Consider the following 27167-nt stretch of genomic DNA (forward strand, 5'->3'; position numbering starts at 1 on the left):
GGCTGCTTACACGACAGTGAACAAAAGATGCGGGGGTCACACCATTCAGAGACTGTGCAGCGACTCTACTGCCCCCAAGTGGCAAAGAAAATAAATAAATAAATAAATCAAGTGACGCACATTTAATGCATCACCCTTAAAGCGCTAATTTCCCTCATTTTGTGTAGTCTATGAAAAACGATTATGCACGTATTAAAAAGATTAAAAGAAATGTAAAGAACTTACTCTCTATATTAGGGGTTTCACAGTGTTTATTATATATATAGCACTTTTAATTCATTCATTCATCCATTCACACAACAGCCTTATTAAAAAAAACAATATGTGAAAAAAATTGTGGCTATGATGTCTTTTTTATTGTATTTGTTAAAGTTGTGTTTTACAGTGATTGGACGTGGAAGTGTGATAAAGAAATGTACCCAGTAAAACCACATTTCTTCCTGTGGGTTTTAACTGATAAACATGATGTGAGCACACAAACTAATTTTGGCAGCGAACTGATTCAATCTGTGGATCTGCTTCCTCTCTCTCGAATCGTACACATTTCACTTGTCACTCTTTTGTTTAAGTTGACTTTGTGTCTCACTCTCTCCACTGACAGCTGGAGTCACCAGCCCTCAGGCACCGTGACAAACTCTGTACTGCACAACGAAGCTCTGAAACAGCCCGGCCTACACATGGACATGCAGGGCACATAAATGTGGAGTAATTTTCTCACGCTAAATTATGACACACACACACACACACACACACACACACACACACACACACACACACACACACACACACACACACGGGTTAGAGCAGGGACTATTTTGTCATGCATTTGAAAATCACTGCAAAGGGCACAAAGTACTATAGAGGTCTACAGTCATTAGAGGCAATTTGTATCATCATCAAAAAGTATCTCTTTGTACGGCATACAGAGTCCCAGGTAGTGTAATTATTGTTGTTGCACTCTGGTACATTTGGATGTGAAAACATTATTGCTGAAATAATCATGGGGTATATAAAGCAGGAAACAATTAGCTGTTTCTGGATGGTCATCAGTACTTAGTGTTTGAAAATAAGAACTGAATAACAGGAAAGTTATTGCATTTTGTTTTTCAGAAATTTTTAATGATAGATTTACAGTTTTTTACAGACGCTAGGACACATTTCTCAATACTTAGGTCACGTTTGCAAAACTCCTCACACAGAGAGCACAACAGAAGTCTATGTGGGCTAAACTGAGGACCAGTTATCATTGTTTTGGCACAAAATGCATCCAATGACTACATCTCTCAAATTTCATGAATCATCTTCTCACTCAGACACAACAACTGCCAAAAACCTTTGTACGTACAGGACATTTTGCATGTGCTTACATACTGTTTTCAAAACTGTTAAACTTATGGCCAAAACAATAACTAGAGATGGACCGATCCGATATTACGTATCGGTATCGGTCCGATACTGACCTAAATTACTGGATCGGATATCGGAGAAAAATAAAAAATGTAATCCGATCCATTAAATATCACGAAAGCACCTCACAAAACTTGCAACACACCGTAACTCACCTCAGAACGTTAGCACGTCAGAGCAGTATGCATCACGTGATAGAGCGGCTGTGGCATGCGGGACCTGTTGGTGGTCTGGATAGCATTTGGAGCTTCGCTAGCAACCCGGCATTTCATCTCCGACAAAGTTATCCCCGAGAGAAGTAAAGCAAGTGTGTAAGTCCATCTCTGAATGTTTGTAAAGCATTCCTGCGTTAAGCTTCACAAATGACTGCCTCTCGCTCTCCGGCTGCTACTTCAATCATGAAACTGCTTAACGATCAGCTGATCGGCTTTTCTGTCGCGAGTCCGTGTCTCTAGTTTGCTTTTGGCCCACTTTGCACCAGAATGAGGAAACCAGCGGATAAACAACAGCAGCACGTTTAAGCTTGATCAGCTGTTGTTAGAATTTATTTAATATTACTTTCTACTCGAGGATCTTTTTCTACTTAGCTGACGCTGGTAACTGTGCAGGGGCGGATCTAGCAAAGTTTAGCCAGGGGGGCCGATAGGGCATTAACAGGGAAAAGGGGGCACAAAGACATACTTTTCTTTCTTATTCTCATTTAAAATGTCGAGCTTTTAATAAATAATTATCTGACACCCAAAGTTTTAATTTGATGTAAAATGAATAGAAGTCAATTACTGTATATAGTAACTATTAAGTCTAATATATATACCCTAGTAAGCTATAGTACTTTTTCCTTTGGGAAGGTACCATCTGTGCAGTCTGCAATTTTGTTGAAGAAAGATGTTGAATCTATTTAATATTTCTTGAAAAATAATTGATTTCTGTGCATTTTTTTTTCACACTGCATCAAATTAAGGTTGATTACGTCGATTAAGCATCATGAGGTGGAGCGTGAGGGGTGGTTCCCTATTTTTTTTTAATTTATTTTTGTTGTTGCTGGGAGTTGGAACCCTATTAGTTAGGTTGCTTAATATTTATGCTAAGTACTCTTTAAAATACCAGAATAGGGAGGATGGTGTAGGTTTAAGTTTATTAGATTGATCAGTATTGCTGTACTATGAAATTTTTTTTTTGCATACAGGTATAACAGAATAGCTTTAGTGTAGTTGTTGTTTTAAACTTGAGTATGAACTTATACAAAATGCAGCAAGATATTTAAAAAAACAGTTTTGTTTATTAAAAAACACTATATCGGATTCATATCGGTATCGGCAGTTATCCAAATTTATGATATCGGTATCGGACATAAAAAAGTGGTATCGTGCCATCTCTAACAATAACACAATGCAAAACTTGAAAAGACAGCAAAATCCAACAGCAATATTTTAGTGAAACATATTTTAAACTAAAAATGCAGTTTAACCAGCCACAGCTGATTCTCATTGTAGATGAACATCTACACAGGTGTTACTCCTTCAATTTTCCAACTCCTTCAATTCTGGCATGCCAGAAGATTCTTTCCTAGGTGTATTGCCCTAGATGACATAAGATGTGATGTGGATGACAACCTGTGGCCAAATGGAGGAGACCGAGTAGATTAGCATTACTATTGTATGTGTATCAGTGGATGGTGTGTATACAAATTCTTGTATTTTGGGATTACTTAGTGCAAAAAAATAAAAATACATAAACAAATATTAACGAATTCTGCATGATGTCTGATTCATTCCAGTAACATATATTGAAATTATAAACAGAGATGTGTCCTTGGTTTACACAAGAAAACACTGTGTAATGCTACATGTTGTTAGTGTTTTTTAGGTCATTGTTTTGTGGGTGACAAAGTGTGTTTGTCGGCTGTCAACCTTTGCTAGTGTTCTGGAAGAATGAGTTTATTTGAGACCTGAATAAAGTGTTTTGGTAGTTGTAGTGCATTTTGAATGTGAAATGAACTGCTTTGCCAAGCTGACGGTCAGTTAGGAGGATTGTGTGAAGTGTTTTGCAAAAGTGACCTAAGTATTGGGAAATGTGTCCTAGCGTCTGTAAAAAACTGTAAATTAATCTTTAAGATATTGTTACCCTACCTAAATCAATATAAAACATAAAGAGGAAATCCTCCAACAGACTATTTTAAACTTTGTTTTAGGACCTTTCTAAACATGTAAATGCATATTTAAATGTGTGCTGCATTTCAAAAGATACTAAACACAAACCAGAAATGGAAACTTTTGTTTATAGTCAAAGGTTTCCCTCACCCAAAGAGCCAAAGAGCCAAAAATACATTTTTAAGAGACACTATAACAAAATAATAACCTATAACACATAGGGGAAATATTTATTATCTACATGATTTAATCACTGTCATGGTCCTGGGCCATGTGGGCCCAGTATTCTTAGTTCCTTGTATTTTTGTATTTCGTTCCTTATTTAGGCCATGTTTTCTGAGTTGCCCTGTTGTGTTGTTCCCTAAGTGTTTTCCCGTCATGGCTTTTACCCCCTGTGTGCCCTCTATGTATTTATGAGCCCTCGTCTCCCTTTGTGGTTGTTTCAAGTTTCCCCAGCCCGTTATGTCTGTGTTTTCCCCGTGCTCTCTCTCCTCCTGTCTGAATCTCTGTGCCTGTACATGTCATGTTCAGTTCACCCCGCCCTGTCTCGTTATGATTATCAGTGTCACCTGTGTTCCCCGTGTGTGCCCACTTTCCTCGTTTACCCTCTGTGTATTTCTGTCTGAGTCTCCCTCTGTTCGGCGTCGCGTTCTCCCTCATGTTGTGTGTAATTCTCACCGTGGTTCGGTTCCTTGTACAGTTCATGCTTTAGTTTTCCCAGTTTTAGTTTATTCTGTATTGCTTCCCGTGGCCAGCAATAAAGCTGTGTTTTTTGAGTTTATCCCCGTGTCTGTGAACCTGCATCTTGGGTCCTTCCCCTGCCTGCCACACAACATATCATGACAATCACAGCCTGTGACTCCTTTATAATGGGGTTAAAAAAAACATGCACGCAATACATTCATAATTCAAGGATCCACTTTGGGATTATGGGGTTCAATCCAAAGTAAGTTGTAACAGGAAGACGTGGAGTTTAGTGCCAAAGCCATATCAGCATGCTTTATGTGCAACATGCACATCCACAAAGGCAGAGAGAGAGAGAGAGAGTGAGGGGGGGGGGAGAGGGGGAGAGAGAGACATGTATTGAGAGAAGAAACTCTTCTGTGAAGCATGAAAAGCATTCACAAGTACACTGAGTGAAGCACAGCAGTGCCGTTTTGAAGCCCTCATACTCGTTTTTCTTCTCCTTTTATTTTCTTTGCTGTCAGCTGTCTGACTTCTACTTTAAAGACCGCCTTCTTTAGATGCTCTAGCTGGCAACCTTTGACCCCGGGACAATGGAATTATCACTGATGTCTGCACAGGTAAGGAAACAGAAATATGGTTATCCATATAAGCTCTCACTTTATGATTTTTAGAAGGATATTTAAAAAGTTTTTTTTTTTTTTTTACTAAAGAGGAGATAACGAGATACTGGATCATGGTAGAAACTGATTGAGACAATGTGATTTTAGAAGAGAGCACTCCCATCAGGATAAAAATGTGTCATCATAAGACAAAGAGGTAACACTGTTATAATACTTCCCCTGTAATGAAATGGAATTTCACTGTATTTTGTTTGAAATTAATATGTATTTATATTTACCTAGAAGTACTTAAAGGATGATTTGCTACCCTAGAATAGGGTACACAAATTATACTGTAAGAAATTTGAAGTACTGCATAAATTCTGGGCAATTTTGCTTAAAACAAACAATATTTCCCAGTCTTTCGTCATAAGTACACTGTACGATATGGAGTGGCTTAACCTTGGCTTCCATGTGTTTTACAAGCATGAAGAAACCTCTGTCTGAAAGTTAAATTTAAACCACAACAGTGGAAGAAAAGAAAAAACCGAGTTAGAATCAGCTCCATCATTATAAAGTCACGTAGACCAAATTTTTACAGGTATTTCTTTTCTTGTAAGCTGAAAAACAAGAATAGTCCTTATCACATTTTAATTAGTAAAATAAAAGTACAGAGACGAATAGAAAAACCCATCATACACAACAACCTAATGAATCTAAAGGTGTAAAAAGGCAAAGTGAATCCACTCCATAGTACAGTGTACTTTTGATGTCAGATGGGGAAATATTACCATTAAACTGCACACTATTACTGTAATAAATTTTTAAATATTAAAATTTCCTTATAGTATTGATTCGTTTAAAGTAAAAACCTGATTTGTGACCCCCTTACTCTTACCTTTAAGAATTTGTAGGTAAATATAATGAAATTGTAATTTAAAATTAACAGTGGAATTCCATTTAATTACAGGGGACCTATGCCTTTCGATGACCTTTATTAAAAACTGGTTATCATTTAGAACAACTTTGCACTCATTTACAGTGACCATGCCACCAACTTCTGCTACATCCACTGGATTCCCTGGCTGTAGTGGTCAAATGTTCATATGTTGTCCAGTATCAACGCTTTAAAAGCCCACAGCCTGATCTCATAGTAATCAAGGTTTTCCAGACATAGTGTGTTGTAGTGAAATTATTATAAAAGTAGACAAAGTACAGATCCCACACTGTCTACTTTTATCAGCCTTTATTATTACTTGGGAACTGTAGCTACAGTGTGTAGACTGAGTCACTGAATCATTAGAAAACTTTTTGTACACTGAAGAGTACAAAATTGCACATTATTTGTACAATTTTAGACAGAGCAGACATACAGATATGAGTCAGAAGCAGTCTGTGCAGTAGCTTCTCCCAAAGTAGACACGCGAGCAAGGACTCACGCTTGATTTAAACAACTGAGTCACATCAGCGCTGCTTTTTTCTCGTCTTTCTGCCAATTCTTAACAAAGTGGAGTGAAGTATCCATGAGCCATACACTCACATGGACTGAAATACAGTTGAGAACAATTTGGGGTACAGCTTTGTTCACAAAGACATCGTTGTCCATGAGGGTACTGCTCACATGACTCAAACTGAATGCATATTCCTTTGCTGTATGTTGATTTGCCTTCAAGTGTTATAATTTAAAAAATCACATCACTGTCAGATAGAGGGCTTTCCATTTTCAGGATGCATGAATGAAGCAGTTTTTGCACATCAGCAACTCAACATTTTACTTTTTATCCAGTGAAGCTTTCCAGTCCACTAAGTTCATTTAAAAGTCTTTCATTAAAATAGCATCCAAAGAACAACATGCTTACAAAAATAAGAACTTGGACTTTTTTCTTTAAAGGTTAACACAGCAGCCTCTATCCTGTTACTCTGAATCATGAAAGAATATTCTTCTCTCATTTTTTCCCAGCCTCTGAATTATGATCTTGAGCTTTAGCTATAACCTGAGGGCAATGTTTTATGTTGCAGTAGTGACCCGTTTGGGTATTGGAGGGCTATAAAGCCTACAGATGTGTTTTGCAATATGTCCACAGGCTTTTAAGTGCAAGCACAGTAAAACTCCTATTATCACTGAATGTGCTCTTTGAGGAACTGAGTCACTTTTACTGTAGTGCTTTATTTGCAATAGGAAGCATCTATAGTGCATCTCCAAAGATGATTTTTTTACTTTTTTCATAAGAAAATATTTGAGTAACTAGGCTGTCTATTAGCTTGTCTTTTTTAAAAAAAAATCATAATTATTTAATGGCAAATATAAAATAGATACATCTTTCTTTATGTGGAAAGGATAAATTAACTTACAGATATGACGGGTCATTTTTAAAGGATTTTTTTTAAGGACTAAATAGTGTTATTGACAGTTAGAAACCATTTTTTTACATGTCTTTGGACAAAATGTAAAAAAAGATAGTGGTTGTGACAGCATTCATTCATAACAGACACAGTTTAATAGACTCCCGATGAAATATGCCACAGAAGTATTTATTTATCACATCTGAAAACCTGCTGTTTGGGGAAATAAATAATTTTTCCAATTTGGCAAAAATAGCTTTCATATATCAAACAGTATGATGCAAAGGCACAAAGAGGAGATGTCACTGTATCACACACAGTAGTTTTGGAGATTGGGTACCTATTTCCTGATGGGTACCCTGTTGTGCAAAGTCTCCTGTTACCATCTGCTTATGGGCACTAAATCAACACACCCTCAGTGCAAAGACATGCTCAAGTAATGGCAACAGAAGCTCAAAGCTTTTCCACACAGCTGGTTAGACTTTCTGCATGTGTGCTGTAGGTTAAAATATAAACTCTTTCAACCAATAATAAACAGTTTTATATCCCTCAATTGAGTGGTAGTTCCCTTTAATCCTCTACTCATTGAGCTTCTCTGCTCCAGACGTGAACTCTGTCTGGCTGAAGGAGTTTGATGGAAAGCCTCATCTGATAGCCATCTGTTCTTAGATAGTTCATCAGATGTGCTCAATGTGTGGTCTTTAATCACCCCACACTAACTGTCAGTGTTGCAACATCGTCAAAACCACGCATCTCCAAAACTTTGTTAAGAAAAGAACGTATTTTCAAGTGAAAGGCTCAAAGGTCATAACTGAGCTGATGAAGGATGTAAATATAATGTTTCCACTACATTAAATATGGCACAAAATATAGTGGCAAAGAAATCAGTTTCATAATCCGCCTAATTCAAGGTTGACCTTTCAGAAGAGTTAAAAGAAAAAGGAAACAAGTGAAATGTTTTTTTCAATATGTATTTGTCAAATCCTGTAGATGCTGCGTGTCCTTGAGCAGCAAACCTCCAAGACTGCTCCTCTGTTGACCCTTTTCCTCTCTTTCAATCCCAACCCCCTTTTTTTCTTTCTGGGAGTGACTGTTAGACTGGTCTTAATTAAGCAATGCCAATCAAAGTGTGTGCGATGTAAATATAGGTCAGATTACCATCTGCTAAAGAGTTTATCAGATGCTTCGGAGCGACATCTGCGTAGCACACACAGCAAATTGGATCCATCACGAGCAGCTCGTTCTTCCAGTTCATCCAAAACAAAGAAACATGGATCAGATTTTTGTATTGCTTTGTTTAACAAATAAGTTACCCACATTCATACAGTGATCTATACAGAACTACAGGGCTGTAAAGTAAAGCATGTATGTAATACTGAGAACTAAAACTACTAATACGTTTGCTGTTCTGCCTGAATACACATTTATGACCAAAATATGTGATCATACTTTTTTTTTGTATTTTGTTTTCAGCATTAAGAAGTTCCCTGTTACTGATGTCCAGTTGTCCAGTACTGAGGACAAGTAAAACTACATTAATCTAAGTAGTTTAACTGCAATCATATTTGATATTTTTTAAAATAATGATCAATATAGGACCACAATAGGAAGGGAATTAGTTTTTTTTTTTTAAGTATCACATCTTCTCTCCTGGAATTGAACCCCACTTTCTTTTCAGGCATGCCCAGGCAGCACATTAGTCAAACAGCTGCCACCCGTTACTTGACCTCCGCGTAAAGCATATGTCATCAGTATTCAGGGCTCACATCATCCCAAACAACATGGCAAAGAATCACAACGGCCTTAAGAAATACGTGACATTGGCAGCATCATCGACTGCACATGTGACTGCTGGACTTGCACAAGACATTTTTGTGTTATAGTGAATTTATTCACACACACACACACACACACACACACACACACACACACACACACACACACACAATATCTATCTATCTATCTATCTATCTATCTATCTATCTATCTATCTATCTATCTATCTATCTATCTGTATGTGTGTATATAAACTAAGTAAAGCTTTTTTTTATACATAGCTTAGGTTTACCAAACTACATTTAGCTCCAAGCCATGTTTGGTGTTGTTCATTTCATCCAGTGTGAATTATTTGGTAGTCTGTGCTTTTAAAGTGTTTTCTCAGCCGTGTTTTGTCAGCAAAAATGAGTGAGGAAGTTTGAAAGTGAAGCTGTATATAAACAGTTTCTGTAGCAGTTACACTAGCGAGTCATGCATTTCTTTAATACCCAGACTTTCTATTTATCAGACGCTGAACTGCTGACATGAATCGTTCTGTAATATTTTGCTTTTCCACTAACTTTCTGACCAACTTCTACAACTTCTTGACCCCTACTGTGTAAAGGTTGCAAAGCAGTACTTCATATATATTATGACAGAGCATGATCATGTACTACAGAGCAGGTTCTGTCTTGACATAAAGATGGAAAAAGCATTAAGCGTTAAGGTAGCATGCACTATAAATATGGAGCGAGCTTCCAGAGAAAACTTCTGTAGTGTCTTATTTTTTGCCTTGGTTCTTTATTTTTACATTTCCTTTAAACTGGGTTCCTTGATTTTAATATACTTTACAAGGTTTTATGTTTTGCACTTTAAAGGTGTTTTAATTTTTTTATGCAATTATTATGTAATTATGTAAATCCAAACTAGCCATTGTGTATGAAATGTGCCTACAAAGTTTCTTTGTTTCTACTTTGTGTGCTTCACATTGTTTGGGAAGTCTTTTTGTTGATTTCAAAGAATGTCTGTATGTCGTTTAACATTGCATGAAGCACCTCACGTGTTTGTTCCTTCAGCACAGGGTTGAGATAGCCTTGAGAAATAACTTAAGTCATGACAAATAAAGGCACGGAGGGGAGGACACATAAATGCCCTGCGGCGTACTATAACCTCTGTGATGCTTTATTCATTCACAATGGTTGGCATGATAGATTAGTATCACACGTCAGACATGAGACAGGATGGACACAACTGCACATTGCTACATAAATAATTCAACTGTCAACTCACACTTCACCTTAGAAACTTGATAATTAACTTCTGATGAACAGTTCCTATTTCCTATCTTCTATTTAAGTTTAGACTTGATATATGCAATGAACATGTCATTGCCTAAATGTATGCTTTAATATATATATATTAGGGGTGCAACGATACACAAAATTCACGGATCGGTTCGATTCGATACTTTGGTGACATGGTTCAATATTTTTTCGATACAAAAAATGTTCATGCTTTTTTAATTTGTCATTTATTAAAATTATAAATATATATTTTAACTCAAAAGTAAAGTTTTAAATTTAATGTTGCTGAAACAACAAAATAAAAAAAAATCTATCTGATTGAGAAATCACTCATCTTTGGAAAAGAGAGTTTATTACAGAGAAATGGCTCTTTCCAAAATAAAAGCTATACTATACGCTTCTTCTGGGCAGCATATTAAACATATCAGGTCCCCATAAGGAGAATCATGTGCTAACGGCTGTCTAAATGACTCGGTTAAAGTTTGTAGCATGCATGCTTGTTGTTTTTGTCTGCTTCCACTTGTCTTTACACTAGGATGATGTCGGCGTAAATGTGTAGTCATATTCGTTGTGTTCCCACTATTGTCAGCGTTAATCTCATTAAAATGACATTAACGCCATAACGCGGCAAATCTCCGTTAACAAGTTACCGTGGATCACCCCGTGCGTGGGGCTGGACGCCGTCAACACATTAACAAGCTAACTGCGCTAATGCACTAGTTCCCACAAATTGAGCATTGCGTGGCACATCCAACATACTGTTTTACTTTTGTCCATGACGCACTTACCATCAGGGTCACGCTTCACATGGAGACCAAGATAGTTCCAAACACCAGATCTGAATGAGAGTGGGGGAGGTTCAATTTCAGGTAGCGTTGAGGTAGTTGCCATGTTGCAACGAGCTTAGCTCCTGTTTTGCTAGCTTGCGCTGCGCTTAGTGGATCTTCACGCGACAGTGCAGCCTAGGCGGAGTAGTCAAACGCAGATCCACTGAGCGCTCAACACAGACAGCATCGTCAGAAGAAAAGTTGATAAAATAAATAAAAAAAATTGTATTGTTCGATACATATGCGTACCGAACCGAAAGCACTGTATCGAACGGTTCAATATCGATACGAGTATCGTTGCACCCCTAATATATATACATATACATATGTATATATATATATATATATATATATATATATATATAATATGAGGGATTAAAGTGGATTTGACAGGTGGGCTGATCATAAAGTAATGCAAGCTCCTGGAGATTTTTCTTTGTGTACAGGCAGTAATCAGCTGTGCTGTTACTTCAGTATTCACTGCTCTTTATGGACTCGCCTAACTGACTTTAACAAAATATAAGTAGATGTTTCACAAGATATATGGCTGATTTTCAACCCCTAGACACATGAAATTAATATAAAATTTTTCAAGTTATTTATTATTTATGTAACTCAATATTGACCATGAACACCACAGCCTGCTCTGCACCAATCCAACACAGTGCATTACTGTAAGCTGTACAACAATACTGCAAACTAAATAGTTTAGCCTGCATTAAACTATATCAGACTCCCTAAAACTTTCATGCAGCCTTTGAATAACACAAAATTTAGATACTTCAATTTGATATAAAAAAAAAATTAATAATCACAATGTAGAATCAAATATCTTATTTAAAAACTATAAATAAATGAGGGCATCAGATGTAAGATTTAAATTTCCTTACCTTTTTAAAATAAAAATTAATAATAATCTTTCTAACATATCCTCAATCTTCATCTCTCAGTGTTGCACCTCTTTGTCTCCCTGGGAAATTCCGGTTTTGGACATTTTGTGACAAATTGCAAAAATGGTTTGGATGTTTGGTGATATTTTTTGAGCTGTTCGAAAAGTTTCATTTGAAATTACAGCCCATAAAAATGTTACTCCTTTTATGCTCACTCCTCCTCTGTAGCACTTGCTATTTATTGATGCAGAGCAACCGAAGCTTCATTTACATCTTCACCTGGAACTTTGGATATGGAACAATTGATGTATTAAAGGTGTAAGTGGACCATGTTTTGTCATTATTTTCTTATTCCTGGGCAAGTATCAAGATGCTATCGTGCTGGAAGCAACTCCTGGCTAGAGCACATGGAAAAAAGCAATCATTCGACAGTGTTGTGCATTAGACCGTCTAACAGTGTTCTGTATCATTCTGGTCTGCGTTTATTCACATTACCGAGGCTTTAAATGTTAATGCAGTGACGTGTTTCATTCATTTTCTATGATATCTTGGCAGTGTAGTATAATCTCCGGTGCAATATTTCAGTGTTTCCTTTTATGTATTACATTATAACTTGGCTTCATACAACCGTCAGAAGCATTCCTGATAAGGTCAGATGACCTATGAGGTAACACATTCAGTAATCCATGTACATGTGATTTTGTTACATGGCAGCGTGACTTGGTTGTTCAAGTGATAACAAGACCAGGATTCACGATGATGGTTGAGTGCAGAGGAGTTCACATGGCGTGCTCCCTGTGAACTCCTCTGCGCTCAAACATCATCATGAATAGGAAAAAGACTAAAATACGAACATAATCAGATTATATAATCAAAGGTCACCATCAGTAACACACTACAACGGCAGGGAATCAAATCCCGCAGTGCCAGACGTGTTCCGCTGCTGAAGCCAGTGCATGTCCAGGCCCGTCTGAAGTTTGCCAGAGAGCACATGGATGATGCAGCAGAGGATTGGGAGAATGTCATGTGGTCAGATGAAACCAAAGTAGAACTTTTTGGTATAAACTCAACTCGTCGTGTTTGGAGGAAGAAGAATACTGAGTTGCATCCCAAGAACACCATACCTACTGTGAAGCATGGGGGTGGAAACATCATGCTATGGGGCTGTTTTTCTGCCAAGGGGACAGGACGACTGATCCGTGTTAAGGACAGAATGAATGGGGCCATGTATCGTGAGATTTTGAGCCAAAACCTCCTTCCATCAGTGAGAACTTTGAAGATGAAACGAGGCTGGGTCTTCCAACATGACAACGATCCAAAACACACCGCCCGGGCAACAAAGGAGTGGCTCCGTAAGAAGCATTTGAAAGTCCTGGAGTGGCCTAGCCAGTCTCCAGACCTCAACCCCATAGAAAATCTGTGGCGGGAGTTGAAAGTCCGTGTTGCTCGGCGACAGCCCCAAAACATCACTGCTCTCGAGAAGATCTGCATGGAGGAATGGGCCAAAATACCAGCTACTGTGTGTGCAAACCTGGTAAAGACCTATAGTAAACGTTTGACCTCTGTTATTGCCAACAAAGGTTATGTTACAAAGTATTGAGTTGTATTTTTGTTATTGACCAAATAGTTATTTTCCACCCTGATTTACGAATAAATTCTTTACAAATCCTACCATGTGGATTCATGGATTTTTTTTTCACATTCTGTCTCTCACAGTTGAAGTGTACCTCTGGTGCAAATTACTGACCTCTGTCATCATTTTAGGTGGGGGAACTTGCACAATCGGTGGCTGACTAAATACTTTTTTGCTCCACTGTATTTAACTGATAAATTCAGTTAAATCCTTTAATCCTTTTTTGCAATTGAATGCATAAGTGACATTAAGTTACACTACCTATACTGTATGTGTGTGTGTCTGAAGCACACAATAACTGAGTGAATGCTGCTCTTTGTTTGTCAGTCAGGATTTGAAGCCTCCAGCAAAACTAAGCAAAGATTCAACCAGCCATAAGAGCAGGCTCTTCTGCAGAGTACTCGCACTTGCTCATCACCGAGTGCGGTCATCTCTTTTTTTCTTTCTCTCGTCTTCTTGCTCATTTTGTTTCTTTTCCCCCTCTCCTCGCACAATTGCTGCTTCAATTCTTATCATGAATTCATTCAGCTAAAGTTCGCCTTAGACATTTCTTCTCATCACATGGCTCATTAACTTATAAATTATGGAAATTATTTTCAGCTGCATACTACATTTTGATTTAGTTTGCTTGGTGTCATTTATTTCAGGGCAAACCATCATGTCTTGGGTGTGATTTAAAATGAACTCAGTTAAACTAGGTTTGTCTCAAAGGCTCTAAGGCTTGTTGCAAGCAGGAGACAATATCAGCAGGTCTGTAAAACTCTACAAATGTAATTTAATGATTTGCATATATTGTACCTTTTTGATCTTTTATTCTTTTAATCACAGAATAATAACCCAGTGCCGTGGCCTCAGAACCATAAGCCACTCAAGCTTGCTTTATTACTCCATTTGATTATTTATTTATTTAAATTATCTTGTGTAGTAAAACTGAGACTTGTGATCAGGTAAAGTTGGGTGTGCTCAGGGTGGTAGCTGGTAGTAGGTGTGAGTGTCAGCATGAGTTGTCAATGTTAGCCCTGATGACCTGTCCAGGTTATACCTCAGCTCTTGACCTGACAACTGGGATAGACTCCAGATCTCCCAAGACACCGAATTAGAACAACATGGATAGATGGCTGGAGAAAGACTGTATCAAAGAACTGGTTCATTTTGAATATTATTTTCTTTTCTATGCATCTCTGACATTTTTCAAAATAAGCATTTCCATTACTGAACAAATATCAGATTTATTATTAAAGAATAACATCATGTAGCCAATAAGTACATTTTTAGGTAGAAATGTTTGCTGGTTCATCAGATATAAATCCTCTATAGATTGCATGTTTAAAATGCTCTGGATCATGCTAACTAACCTGTGCCTATTAGCGAGAGCCTCTTCTGTTACAGAAGTGTTTTGGGGGGAGATTCTACAGATCTAATGTATAGATAACACATTATAACATTCCTTATATAATAAAACCATGCAGAAAATGCCTAGTGAGGGTACAGAGCAGTCCAGAGCTAACTGTGCAAACTTTATCAATAAAGAAGTAGCTAAGCATCATTTTCATCTGTATTTTCTTCCCCTTCCTCTGCTTTCACTGCCTGTAATTTTATGACAGATGTTTCACAAAGAAGATGAACAGCTGGATGCTGTGAGGCTGTTTATTCAGCCTTTTATTTTTCTCTCTTCTGTCTCTCCTTCTCTCTTCCCCTTTTTCTTCCATCCATGTTTTTCTCTTAAATAAGTACCATATGGACCAAAGATCCCAGTTATGGCAATATCTAACCTGTCAAAGGTGAAATGAAAACATAATCTTCCCAGTCTTTAAAGATATTGCATATAAAGCTGAAACACACTTTAAATATAAAGATACACTACGTCTCTGAAGACGAATATCTAATAAAACATCTGTGAGTATGGACCTCTTTATTCTCTCCATCTTTTTTCTCTTCACTTCAATCCCCTCTAATTTTAGATAACTGTGCGCTTTCAGTGATTGATGAATGCGTGTTTCTGCAGCATATGTGTGTGCATTCATTTGTGTCTTGTGTGTACATGAGTGTGGGATTACAAAAGGCGCTTTCTCTATTTGCCCTCAGTGTAGAAGCACATTACATAACTTTATAAACCATGCCTGTCCTGGACACATATACATTTACACGTGTATGCAACCACACAGTCACACAGAATAAAGCTTTATATCTACATAGGCATGCATTTCCTGCACCTGTTCATTTAGAGCAGAGACAAGCAAATGAATGCCAACACATATGCTCATGCAGAAACATAAAGGCTACACATGTGCTTCCTCACTCTAAGCAACAACAGGATGCACATGCAGATGGGCACAGAGAGTAGACTCAAATGCCAACGTATTCTAAGCAGATGAACAGAAGAAATCTCTAATTCTAATATATATAGATATATCTCGGCAGTACTACAAGTCCTGCAGCACTATACGCTACATCATCTAGGGAGGGATGATACTATCACGCTTTGAATTAAGAGAGTAAAGTGATGCACAGGGAAATAGGGAGAGATTCATGAAAGGATAGTGGAGGAAAAAATAGCAGGTTAGATGATGTGAGAAGGAAAGCAAAACAGCAATGTGTTAATTTTATGGGTGATGATGTCACTACATTTGAAGAGCGAGAAAGATGTAGAGGAGGTCAAAAGCAGGGCATAAAGATTTGTAGAAGCAGAGGCAGAAGTCTCAGGCAAACATCAGGATAGAGTTAGGAGGATAAAAGTTTACATATTACGGCGTGACGGGTGGGAAGTGAAAAGTTAAGAGGCAGAAGACCTGCTCTGATTCTTGTTTCTTTATTTCTTTGCAAACATCTTCTCTTTCCATTCCTTTACTTGTATGTTTCTGTTTTGGGGCTTGTAACTAATAATATAGTAGTTATTTGTGAATTACTAATTAAGCATTAGTATTAGCGGTTAGCAGTTTTGCATCAAAGCAGAAGGTCTTGGGTTCAAATCCACTGACCTTTCTGTGTGGAGTGTGCATGTCCTGTCTGTGCCTGCATGCCTTCTCTGTGGTTACTCTGGTTTCCTCCCACAGTCCAAAGACATGCATGTTAAGTTAACTGGTGAATCTAAAGTGTAAATCGTTGTCTGTCTCTCTGTGTTGGCCCTTCGACAGACTGGTGACCTGACAGCTGTGACATGCTCCAGACCCATCTTAACCCTGAACTGGATGAGCAGGAGGCACTGTTGCTGTGTATTAGTGCAAATACTTGACCAACCCTTTGTTCATATTTTAACAAAGAGTACGGCGGTCTTAAACAATGACTGAGACAACTTGCATGTTGAGACAGTTGTCTTCTGCATGGATTCACAGAGCATGACGCACACAAGCTGCGAGACATGCTATCTTACACACATGTTCTCTAATTTGTCCATATGGCTTCACTCGTACATGCAGATGAATGCTGTTAATATTTGTACACGAGCTCCCGAAATGCCAACATGCATTTGACTAAGCAAGCTGAGTCGAATGCCGAGTGCTCACAGTGCCGCTGGTTCAAATCTGTTAGTGGATGCATCTCAAACCTCCGCCCTATTGCTCTTCTCATTTGCGGCTGAACAACATCATTTTTCACTTTTCTCGCCGTCCGTCAGGGCTCTCCTTCACTGATACATAAATAGTCTGTCAGAGTGAGGTTAGAAACCTCCAGCTCAGCTGTTTCGGAGATGAAACCACTCCCACCCTTACCCACGCACATTTTTACATCCATACTCTCACAGTGGGATCTCTATAGCTGTCACACACACACACATGCTCTCACAGTGTACACTCATCTCTCACTTTCACTGGAAAGGATACCTCTCTCTCTCTGTCTCTCTCTCTCAGTGTATACTGTGTCTCTCTCAGATGCAGTTAGGTCTCTCATTCTCATGAAGCGCAGCTCCTCTCTGTTTCTGGATGCACTCTAAGTCAGAGCGTAGGACGAGACAGACCGCATCCTAAGAACTGGTTTCTTTCTTCGCATACAGCCGGCAGTAGGTACAACTCTCTGTTTTCATACTTTCTTTCTAGCTTGTTTGTCATTATATGGTGTGTTTTAGATACATCGATTTTTGTATAAGGATTCCTGGAATCACTTGGAAACTTTTAATCACTCGTATGATCTTAATGGAGATTGCTCTTGGTATCAAAAGCATGACAAAATGTCCCGTGCATCAGATGCAAGGCATGTTAAACTTGGACGAATTTACAGACACTTACAGAGGATCAAGCATGTGTAAGGTGCATTCTCAAATTCAGTATCCCAGCAGCTTTGCACTTGACTTGTTTTGTTACTTTAGAGCGTTTGAGAGTGAACAAGAAGGTGATCTGTATTTTCAGGACCAGCAACAGGCTGAATATGATTGTCTATTTGTTGAGAGTTAGATATGCATTAAGATTATGTTTATTTATGTATTTTAATTTAGGGTTCTATTTAGCTTTTTTCTTGACTGAAGGTGTGTTTCTATCACTGCTAAATCACTTTCTCACTCTGAGTGTGATTGGTGATTGGTATTTCTTCTAGATGTGTGTGGTCTGTAATTAAATCTCAGTTATCTAGTACTCAGTCCGTGCGGTATCCAGTTAGAAGAGGATTAACCTCACTTATTATATGACTTAATTTGCAACATTTCTATTGCAGTTATATCATACTGATCAAGATACAGTTATATATCAGCGTATTTGTGGAGATGAATTCTGCAGATGAATTTAAAGCTGTTTTTTATACCACGCCTACTATAGTATAGTGGCTAAAAAATGAAAGCAAAACAATGAGTTAGATAAATCCAATATTTAACAGAAAATTAACTGAAACAATTCTGATATGGTTCACGATATACACTCAATGTCTTTCTTTAGATTTCTTTATTTACAGTTTGCAGTACAAGCTTAGATTTTTCTAGATCTTATAATGCACAATCCAGAAATAAACACAGTCGTTTTTAGCTGGAGACACATACAATTCTGAGATTGGGACACAGTGAAAATGTTGAGCTAAAGTGTGAAAAAACAGCACTTAAAGTAAAACTATGAAGATGCTGTAGCACTGAAAGACGTCACTTCCTTATATAACTTTAATGTGACTGAACAGATTGCTGCCTTTTCACACTGCTCAGTGCAGTGACTGTAAGCTTGTTGTGTGTGAGAGTAGATGTGTGGTTAAGTGTGTGTGGCTGGTTGTATGTAAAAACACTGCTGAAAAGTATTGTATTTGTAGTACAATACTGCAGTGGATGTCTTTGGTTCACATCTAAGAGCACAGCATTTGCATGTGCCGCGGTTCATTAATTCATTAATTTGTAACTTATTTGCCGAATCCTTTCTCGTGTCGCCACAGGCTTTTAATATCAGATTTTCCATCCAAAGACTGAGCTTTTTTTCTCAAATAAACAAATAAAGGTAAAATGAAAAAAAAAAGAACTAAAATCAGAAATTAGATCTTAATGTGTAAGCACCCATACAGTACGACCCGACTTCCACTTTCAGTTGACCACGCGGAGTCATAGCGTACAGTATATGAAACTATTTGAATTCAGACTGTGTCATCCTAAAAACAAACTCATTATATCTTTGGATAATTTGTCCTCCAACCATGTGGTGTAATAACACTTGCTCATGCTCATGCTGCTTTTCTTGATGACCTTTTCCTTTTACTCGCAGAATAAGACACTGCCTCTGGGCACAGACTTTCTAATGAAAAAGTGAGCGATTTCACCACTCCCACTGTTACAGTATGCTTTGCCTTCATTTATATATATATATATATATATATATATATATATATATATATATATATATATATATATATTAGGGGTGCAACGATACACAAAATTCACGGTTCGGTTCGGTTTGATACTTTGGTGACATGGTTCAATATTTTTTCGATACAAAAGAAAAGTTCATGCCTTTTTAATTTGTCATTTATTAAAATTATAAATATATATTTTAACTCAAAAGTACAGTTTTTAAATTTAATGTTGCTGAAACAACAAAATAAAAAACAAAACAAATCTATCTAATCGAGAAATCACTCATCTTTGGAAAAGAGTCGAGCGCAGATCCACTGAGCTCTCAACACAGACAGCATCGTCAGAAGAAAAGTTGATAAAATAAATAAAAAAATTTGTATTGTTCGATACATATGTGTATCGAACCGAAAGCACTCTATCGAACGGTTCAGTATCGATACGAGTATCGTTGCACCCCTATTATATATGTATATGGTTAGATTTTCTGTATGATTAGACTGCATGTTGCTTGGTTTATGATAAATTTCTCCAAACCTGCATTCACTTGTGAAAAATCCCAGGAGGCAGTTTTAATTAAATATAGATATTAGATGGCGTCTGTGGGCACTCACAAAGTTTTCTCATAAATTATGCTGCCACATCTTAATGGTTGCAATGTTTTAAATTCTTCCTTTTTTTCAAGGACGGTATGAAAACATGCAGCTGCTTTTGGATAAGATGAGACAGCTGGGAATGAACGATCGTGTATATTGGAAAACATCATCATACTGTACATACGCTGGATTTAATATGTACACTACAAGCTCTGCGATCTGCTTGGCTGGGACATGTAGCCTAAGCTCTGCTTGATCCCCGTGTGATCAGTGGATTTTTATGCATTGAAATCGAGGATTAGCTGTTTTATACATCATTATGTTCAATATTTGTGCCTGAATCTGGATTTGTTTGGCAGTTTTTTGTCTTTGTGCCCAATAGCTGGTCAAAGAGTGATGAGATACAAAGATAGTTCATGCCAAAAACTAAAATAAAACCAAACAAACATTAAATCTTGTGTACTTTATCTGGTGTGAAGACAGAAGAAGTCTTACTAGTTAAAACTAGCAGGCATTTGAACCATGTTCTCATGTCATGCTTCAAATGACTCTTTGCTCATTCCTCAAAATTAGCGTTTAAACTTCACAAAGGTAAAAATATCCGCTCCCTTGTACAGAAAGCATATTCACTAAACTCAGCTAGAGTTCTCTTGTAAATATTCAGTGATAACGAAGTGAGTTCTTAAAAACAAAAAACAAAAAATGTCTGTATGAGTGAAATTTGCCCTGAAGTCACATCTGGAGTTAGGTCGTAGAGAGGGTAGATGGGGACATAAACGCTGCCTGAGAAGCTCTTGGGGTCAAACTGAACCTGATGTTTGAAACATCCCAGAGCCATAGCTGTGTTCACAGTCACAAAGGTCTGACCTCAGCTGCAGTCACAATGACGCAGCGTCAGAAACATTTGTTCATCGGATGAACGTGACATTTGAAGAGCTACATTCAAATCATCCGTCCCCTATTCCAGTGGGGGTGATCGCAGTGATCAGAAATAAATAACAAACTAATGAGTATAGATAAGAAGTAATGTTTAGTTCTTAAAAATATACTATTGATCAAATAAATGAACATTTCCAGACACAGTCAGATCCGACTCACCTTTTTTGGACAGTCAAGTTTGAACATTATGTTGCTCAGCAATCACAGAACGGCTCCTTAACATGCCTAAATACCTACAAGTCCAAGGGTCAAACTCAGCTGAACTTTTCATCTGTCAGGGTGAAAACTAGAATTATTAATGGTCACTGGGCTGTCTGTTTGTATCGCAGACTGTGCAGTCTCTGCTTTAAGAGTATAAGACACCCTGTGTGGTTGTGTTTGGGTGTTCTGGTGAGTTTGTGAGAAACGTTACAGCGGATTACGCCGACGCATCCTGAGTTTCAACCTCGCGTGCGTGTGTGTCACACCTCCGGGATGAATAGTGACAGCAACATAACCTAAGCAAGTGGCTAAAACTTGAGGTGGCTTGGACCTCATGCGTGTAAATGTGTGCGTAGGGCTGGAAGAAGAGCGTAAACATACATGAGCGTGTGCTCGTATTTCTACGAATACTGGCTGCATCTCTTTCCTGTCTGATGGGATAATATGAAAGCCCACAGAGGACAAACACCTCCACCTGAGACTAAAAATGGGATTCATTTTGTGCCTTGTTTGCTTTCTGATTTTCTCTTTCATCCTCTTTGTGTTTGCCTCTGCAGCTTTTAGTAACGTGAAGCATGTGACGGACTGTTAATCCGTCTGAGAATTAATCCCTTTGAGATGCTGCGTTCTCGTCACTGTACGCTAGCTCTCCTGAGACCAGGAGCAGCTGTTTGTTTAACCTGAACAGAAAATATCATTTTCCAGTTGTGCCTTTCATCACTCTATTATTTATGTTGTACTGAAAACGGTGCTCACATGCAATATTTTTCATTTTTATATCACCAATTCATCACTACATTGTAGGTTAAAGACCTTAAAATATTGCGTACCAGATTAAAACCCTATTTAATCGCATATTTCAGCTTGTCATTCGTTTTGTTGCACCTGACTTTATTAATCACCCAGTTTTGTTTTTCTTTCTCTACTTGCCTGGCAGCAATTCCCGGCTGTGAGCGGGGCCTTCATGGATTCTCCGTACAACGGCAACACGTCCTTGCAGACGTCCACGTCCAACCTCAACGCTGGCTATTCGCGGCCCTCGGAAGCCGAGGATGACGGCAAAGTGTCCAGTGACACCATTTGGCTGTGGATTGCTGTCCTGGCAACAATTGGCAACATAGTGGTGGTGGCTGTGGTTTGTGCCTGTGCCTTCTGACAAAGTAGAAGAGTGGAACAAAAAAATTCTGCTGCTGTCGGACATGGCAACTCTTGTATATTTTGAAAATATACTTTCTCTAGAAATGTTGTAAAATAGCCTTACTTTAAGACTGATCCCATGGATTATTTTTCTTTTAAATATAAGCATCAGTTTGAATTTTGCAGAGGAATTTGCATGGGAGTCTTTATTCCCACAGCCCCGTCACCCCACTCCTTTTTCAAAACGTAAAATCAGCGATCATATTGAAATAATTAGCTCACAGAATCTTTCTGTTCATTTGTACAGTTCCACAACCACAAAAGGAAAGCAACAATTAAGGTTGTGATATATGTTGGTACAGAAGTTCACTTTAACGTAAAATGTGACAAAATGGCTCATTGGCCAAACTCAGATGACGTGCATGTACATCATGTAGTTTGTTACACGATGCAGGAACTTTTCCCTTTTTTTAAAATTTCCAAAGTGAAAACTACATGTTACAGTTAAAAACAGACCTTTGTTCCCTTATGCAATGCACAGATTTAAAGACATTTCTGCTGTTACCCTTGTTCTGCCTGTTTCTAGAATGCTTCATTTGAGAGCACTATCATAATTCATTGGTTTCCTTTGTGTGTAACCTGTTTAATATGCATTAAAACCATGGCTATGACTCAGTTTTAATCCTGTGCACTTCTTTGTAAACAATTCTGATTGTTAAAGGCCACAGAAACTTGTCCTCGGGCTCGCCCTTTAAAGCTGAAGGACTAAAAGTGTCACAGCGATGTTTATTTTAGCCTCCGTGCAAACAGTGTATTAGCATTTTCTACTAGGCACTGCTACCTGAGCAAAATAGGAAATTTATTATTTATGAGTTATTTATTTTGGACTCTGGACAGAATAAAAGCTATGGTCCTAAAATTGTAGTAATATGCTTGCACGGGTCAGTTATTACGTAAACTGATTTTGAGCTGGTTACTCTGCAGGTTCAGCAGAGGTCAGCGTCACAACCACAAAGGATTAGATAAGATCAAGAGCCTGATCTCTTACGGGGACCAGAAGCCAGAAGGATGTCAACTGTTTGAAGCTTCACACTGATGAGTTAATGGTCAGAGGTTTGAGCAACCAGTGCACCGATGAGTTTTTATTTTTATTATCAGCAAACATACTGCTGGAAACCTGCACAGTAATATGCTTACTGTGATATGACCCATTCCTCTGTGGATTCACATTTTGATGCCTCAGGTTTCCCTCTTTACATTTAGGTTTTCTCTTGGCTTTCTGGAGTCAAGAGTGTAAAGAGTGTTATTTTTATCTTTATGGATGCGCCTTAATGGGAGAAACTCCATTCATTCATACATACATTTCCCCCCATGGTGCTGGAGCCTATTCCAGCTGTGATAGGTTAAGAGGCGGGACACACCCTGGAGAGGTCACCAGTCTAATATCTACTAATACCTGCTAAAATAGTTCCAGATTGATACAAATGAATTCATTCAGTGACTAAAACTGGAGCACAAATGTCTTACATCACTAAAAATGCTCCAAAAGGCACCAGCGAGTCAAGGCCAGTTTAGTGACTAAAATGAACTGAAATGACCCGTAGCAGGGAGCTAGTGGCAGTTTGGGAAACAGCCTATTGCTTAAGAGAGCCAGACTCCTACTGAATCAGTAGGAATTTAGGGACATTTTAGAACTTAAAGAGATCAGTTAATAAAAACAAAATTCTTCACTCTACTTCTTGGAAATAAGATGATATATTGTGCATATTAACATTATGTGTTTACAATGTATAAACATTTGTTTTAGGGTCGGAATATTAACATGTTCAAAATAAGTCTGGGACAAATGGCGTGCCAACTTTATGAGCTACTAATGTGTATATTTTTAGCTTTATAAATATATCTTTCAATCTCTCTCACTACAGCGCCGTATTTACTGTTTGTCCACACTGAGAAATCCAAAGCATGCTTATACTTACAGCAGAGCTGTAATGAACAATCAATTATGTCAGTTTTGAGCTGCAAGAACAACTATGCCATGACTAAAGTGCTTTTTTCATTAGTCAGTGCTCCAGCAAAATCTAGTTGTCCCAGTGTGTTTTCTTTCAAGAAGCTGTGGCACCCTTTAAAAGCCCAGAGGAAAGAAACTCTTTGTAGAAAGAAATGGGGCTCAATGGGATTGAGCAGTGATTTGTTCAAATTTAACAACCAGGAGAGGTCATGCGGAGGCACATCTTTCGGTCAGGGTTACATTTGCCCCATTATGATGATGGTGGATACATCATTTAAAAAGTGTAGTGCCATTTGCTTTCAGCTTCCTTCCAATCACTGAGATTGTTAGAGGAGGAATTAGCTTTGATAAAGGCAACAGCAAAGAAAGAATGACACAAGAGCAGAGAGAGGACAAAGAGATAAGAAATCAGAGAGATGAGGAAAGATCACAAGAGGTCAGAAGTAATGGAAAGAAAGTTGAGACTTGCAAGTTCAGTTAAAAAGAAAAATCTGAGGTTCGCCTGTTTCCAGGATCTGAGGGAAACTCCAGAGTCTGGTGATAAAATGTCACTTAAAGTGAGTCCATTTACATACAAGTAAATGGACTGTATTTATATAGCGCTTTACTAGTCCCTAAGGACCCCAAAGCGCTTTACATATCCAGTCATCCACCCATTCACGCATACATTCACACACTGTTAATGCATTACACAATTATATAAAAAGCAATTAAGGGCTGTTTTACCCAAAATATAATTGCAATCCACAATTTCTCTTAACCTTAATAATGACATAATTTCAGCTAAAAACAGGAAACCAAGGCTACAATATGCACAGTTTACCAGAATTGGACAACAGAAGATTGGAAAAACATTTCCTGGTCTAATACGTTTTTAGGGAAACCATGGACCATGGAAGCACGGCTCCATCCTGCTTTGTACCAACAGTTCAGCTGCTATTGGTGTAATAGTGTGAAGGATAACTGAGCATCATTAAAATGGTAGTAAATATTTCTGCCGACTGCGTCCATCCTTCAGTTATACTTCAATTCAATTTTATTTATATAGCGCCAAATCACAACAACAGTTACCTCAAGGCGCTTTATATTGTACAGCAAATCCTATAATAAGAGATATAGAGAAAAATCCAACAATCATATGACCCCCTGTGAGCAAGCGCTTTGGCGACAGTGGGAAGGAAAAACTCCCTTTTAACAGGAAGAAACCTCCGGCAGAACCAAGCTCAGGGAGGGGCGGCCATCTGCTGCTGCTTAGGGTGAGAGAAGGAAAACGGGATAAAGACATGCTGTGGAAGAGAGACAGAGGTTAATAACAGGTATGATTCAATGCAGAGAAGTGACTGGAAAGGAAAAACTCAATGCATCATGGGAATCCCCCGGCAGCCTACGTCTATTGCAGCATAACTAAGGGAGGATTCAGGGTCACCTGGTCCAGCCCTAACTATATGCTTTAGCAAAAAGGAACGTTTTAAGCCTAATCTTAAAAGTAGAGATAGTGTCTGTCTCCCGAATCCAAACTGGAAGCTGGTTCCACAGAAGAGGGGCCTGAAAACTGAAGGCTCTCCCTCCCATTCTACTTTTAAATACTCTAGGAACAACAAGTAGGCCTGCAGAGCGAGAGCGAAGTGCTCTAATGGGGTGGTATGGTACTACAAGGTCATTAAGATAAGATGGGGCTGGATTATTTAAGACCTTGTATGTGAGGAGCAGGATTTTGAATTCAATTCTGGATCTGGAGCCAATGAAGGGAAGCCAATACAGGAGAAATCTGCTCTCTCTTTCAGGTCCCTGTCAGGACTCTTGCTGCAGCATTTTGGATTAGCTGAAGGCTTTTCAGCGAGTTTTTTGGACATCCTGATAATAATGAATAACAGTCGTCCAGCCTGGAAGTAATAAACGCATGAACTAGTTTTTCAGCGTCACTCTGAGATATTTCTAATTTTAGAGATGCTGCGCAAATCAGCAGTCTTACATATTTGTTTAATATGTGCGTTGAAGAACATGTCCTGGTCAAAAATGACTCCAAGGTTCCTCACAGCGTTACTGGAGGCCGAGGTAATGCCATCCAGAGTAAGAATCTGGTTAGATACAATATTTCTAAGCTTTTCAGGGCCGAGTACAATAACCTCAATTTAATCTGAATTAAGAAGCAGAAAGTTAGCGGCCATCCAGGTCTTTATGTCTTTAAGACATTCCTGCAGTTTAACTAATTGGTGTGTGTTATCTGAGTACTTAGTTATCAACATGCTGTTGTGCACTATGTAGTTTTAACCCATCAGTTTTTTGTCTTTAATTGCATGTGTTTCTACATATGCATGTGTTTGCATGTGCATCTCAGCATCTCTCTGTTAAAGATTTAGTCTAGAGTGAATTGCGTCATTGTCCTGTCAGTCCTCAGCAGACTAATGAGCTGTAATGTGCCTCTTGAGCTTCCTACTCATTTAAAATAACTTTCATTTCCTTGCTTGATTATCCTAGAGGGAAGTGTTTCCCCACAGGCTTTAGATCGGTCACAGCAGATCAGCTCTCTGTGGCTAACTTTATTAGAAGATAATTTTGCAGAGAGAGCTGCCAGAGTCCAGAGAGAACAAAAAGAACAGAAATGAGAAAGACTTTGTCATGATAGTCATCAGAGGCAAAAAGGCGATGAGTGACACAAAAAGTAAAAGAGGAATATGTGGATGGGAAAGGGAAGATAATGAAGGTGGAAATGCATCGTGCTCATTTCTTGGCATTAATAAACTGACTTCAGACACCTGACAAGGAAAGAGACACTGGATAGGAGTGAGAGAGGAAATGAGAGGATAAGTGCGATGATGGATTAGAGGAGACAAAGGAAAAATGGGAAGAGGTAGTGTGAGGAGGATGATTTTTGAAAGAGTGGTAGTCATTATCAACCATGTCATGTCGGGTGGGAATGAGAATAAATTAGTAATAATTAA

At 38.3% G+C, this 27167-nt stretch overlaps 1 protein-coding gene across 3 annotated transcripts; it reads left to right on the forward strand.

Annotated features, from left to right (window-relative positions):
* Positions 1 to 4674: 4674 nt before the first annotated feature.
* Positions 4675 to 22885, forward strand: LOC105940761 (uncharacterized protein C14orf132). Of its 3 annotated transcripts, none has more exons than XM_012917134.2 (2): positions 4675 to 4861; positions 22015 to 22885. In XM_012917134.2, exons 1-2 carry the CDS (start codon positions 4835 to 4837, stop codon positions 22231 to 22233), a joined length of 246 nt encoding a protein of 81 aa, XP_012772588.1. In that variant the 5' UTR covers positions 4675 to 4834; the 3' UTR covers positions 22234 to 22885. The 3 variants fall into 3 exon arrangements, 1 of the variants encoding a protein (XP_012772588.1); XR_001167424.2 differs by lacking the exon at positions 4675 to 4861 and adding an exon at positions 17229 to 17593; XR_001167425.2 differs by lacking the exon at positions 4675 to 4861 and adding an exon at positions 17229 to 17589.
* Positions 22886 to 27167: the final 4282 nt, after the last annotated feature.

The sequence above is a fragment of the Maylandia zebra genome, linkage group LG14 (assembly GCF_041146795.1).
Source record: "Maylandia zebra isolate NMK-2024a linkage group LG14, Mzebra_GT3a, whole genome shotgun sequence".
In the NCBI taxonomy this organism is placed as follows: Eukaryota; Metazoa; Chordata; class Actinopteri; order Cichliformes; family Cichlidae; genus Maylandia; species Maylandia zebra.

Excerpts from the sequence above, each read along its gene's own strand:
- LOC105940761 (XM_012917134.2), top strand. The coding sequence starts at position 4,835 with ATGGAATTATCACTGATGTCTGCACAG. Across the intron at positions 4,862-22,014 it reads TATCACTGATGTCTGCACAG|CAATTCCCGGCTGTGAGCGG; the intron begins GTAAGGAAACAG and ends CTTGCCTGGCAG.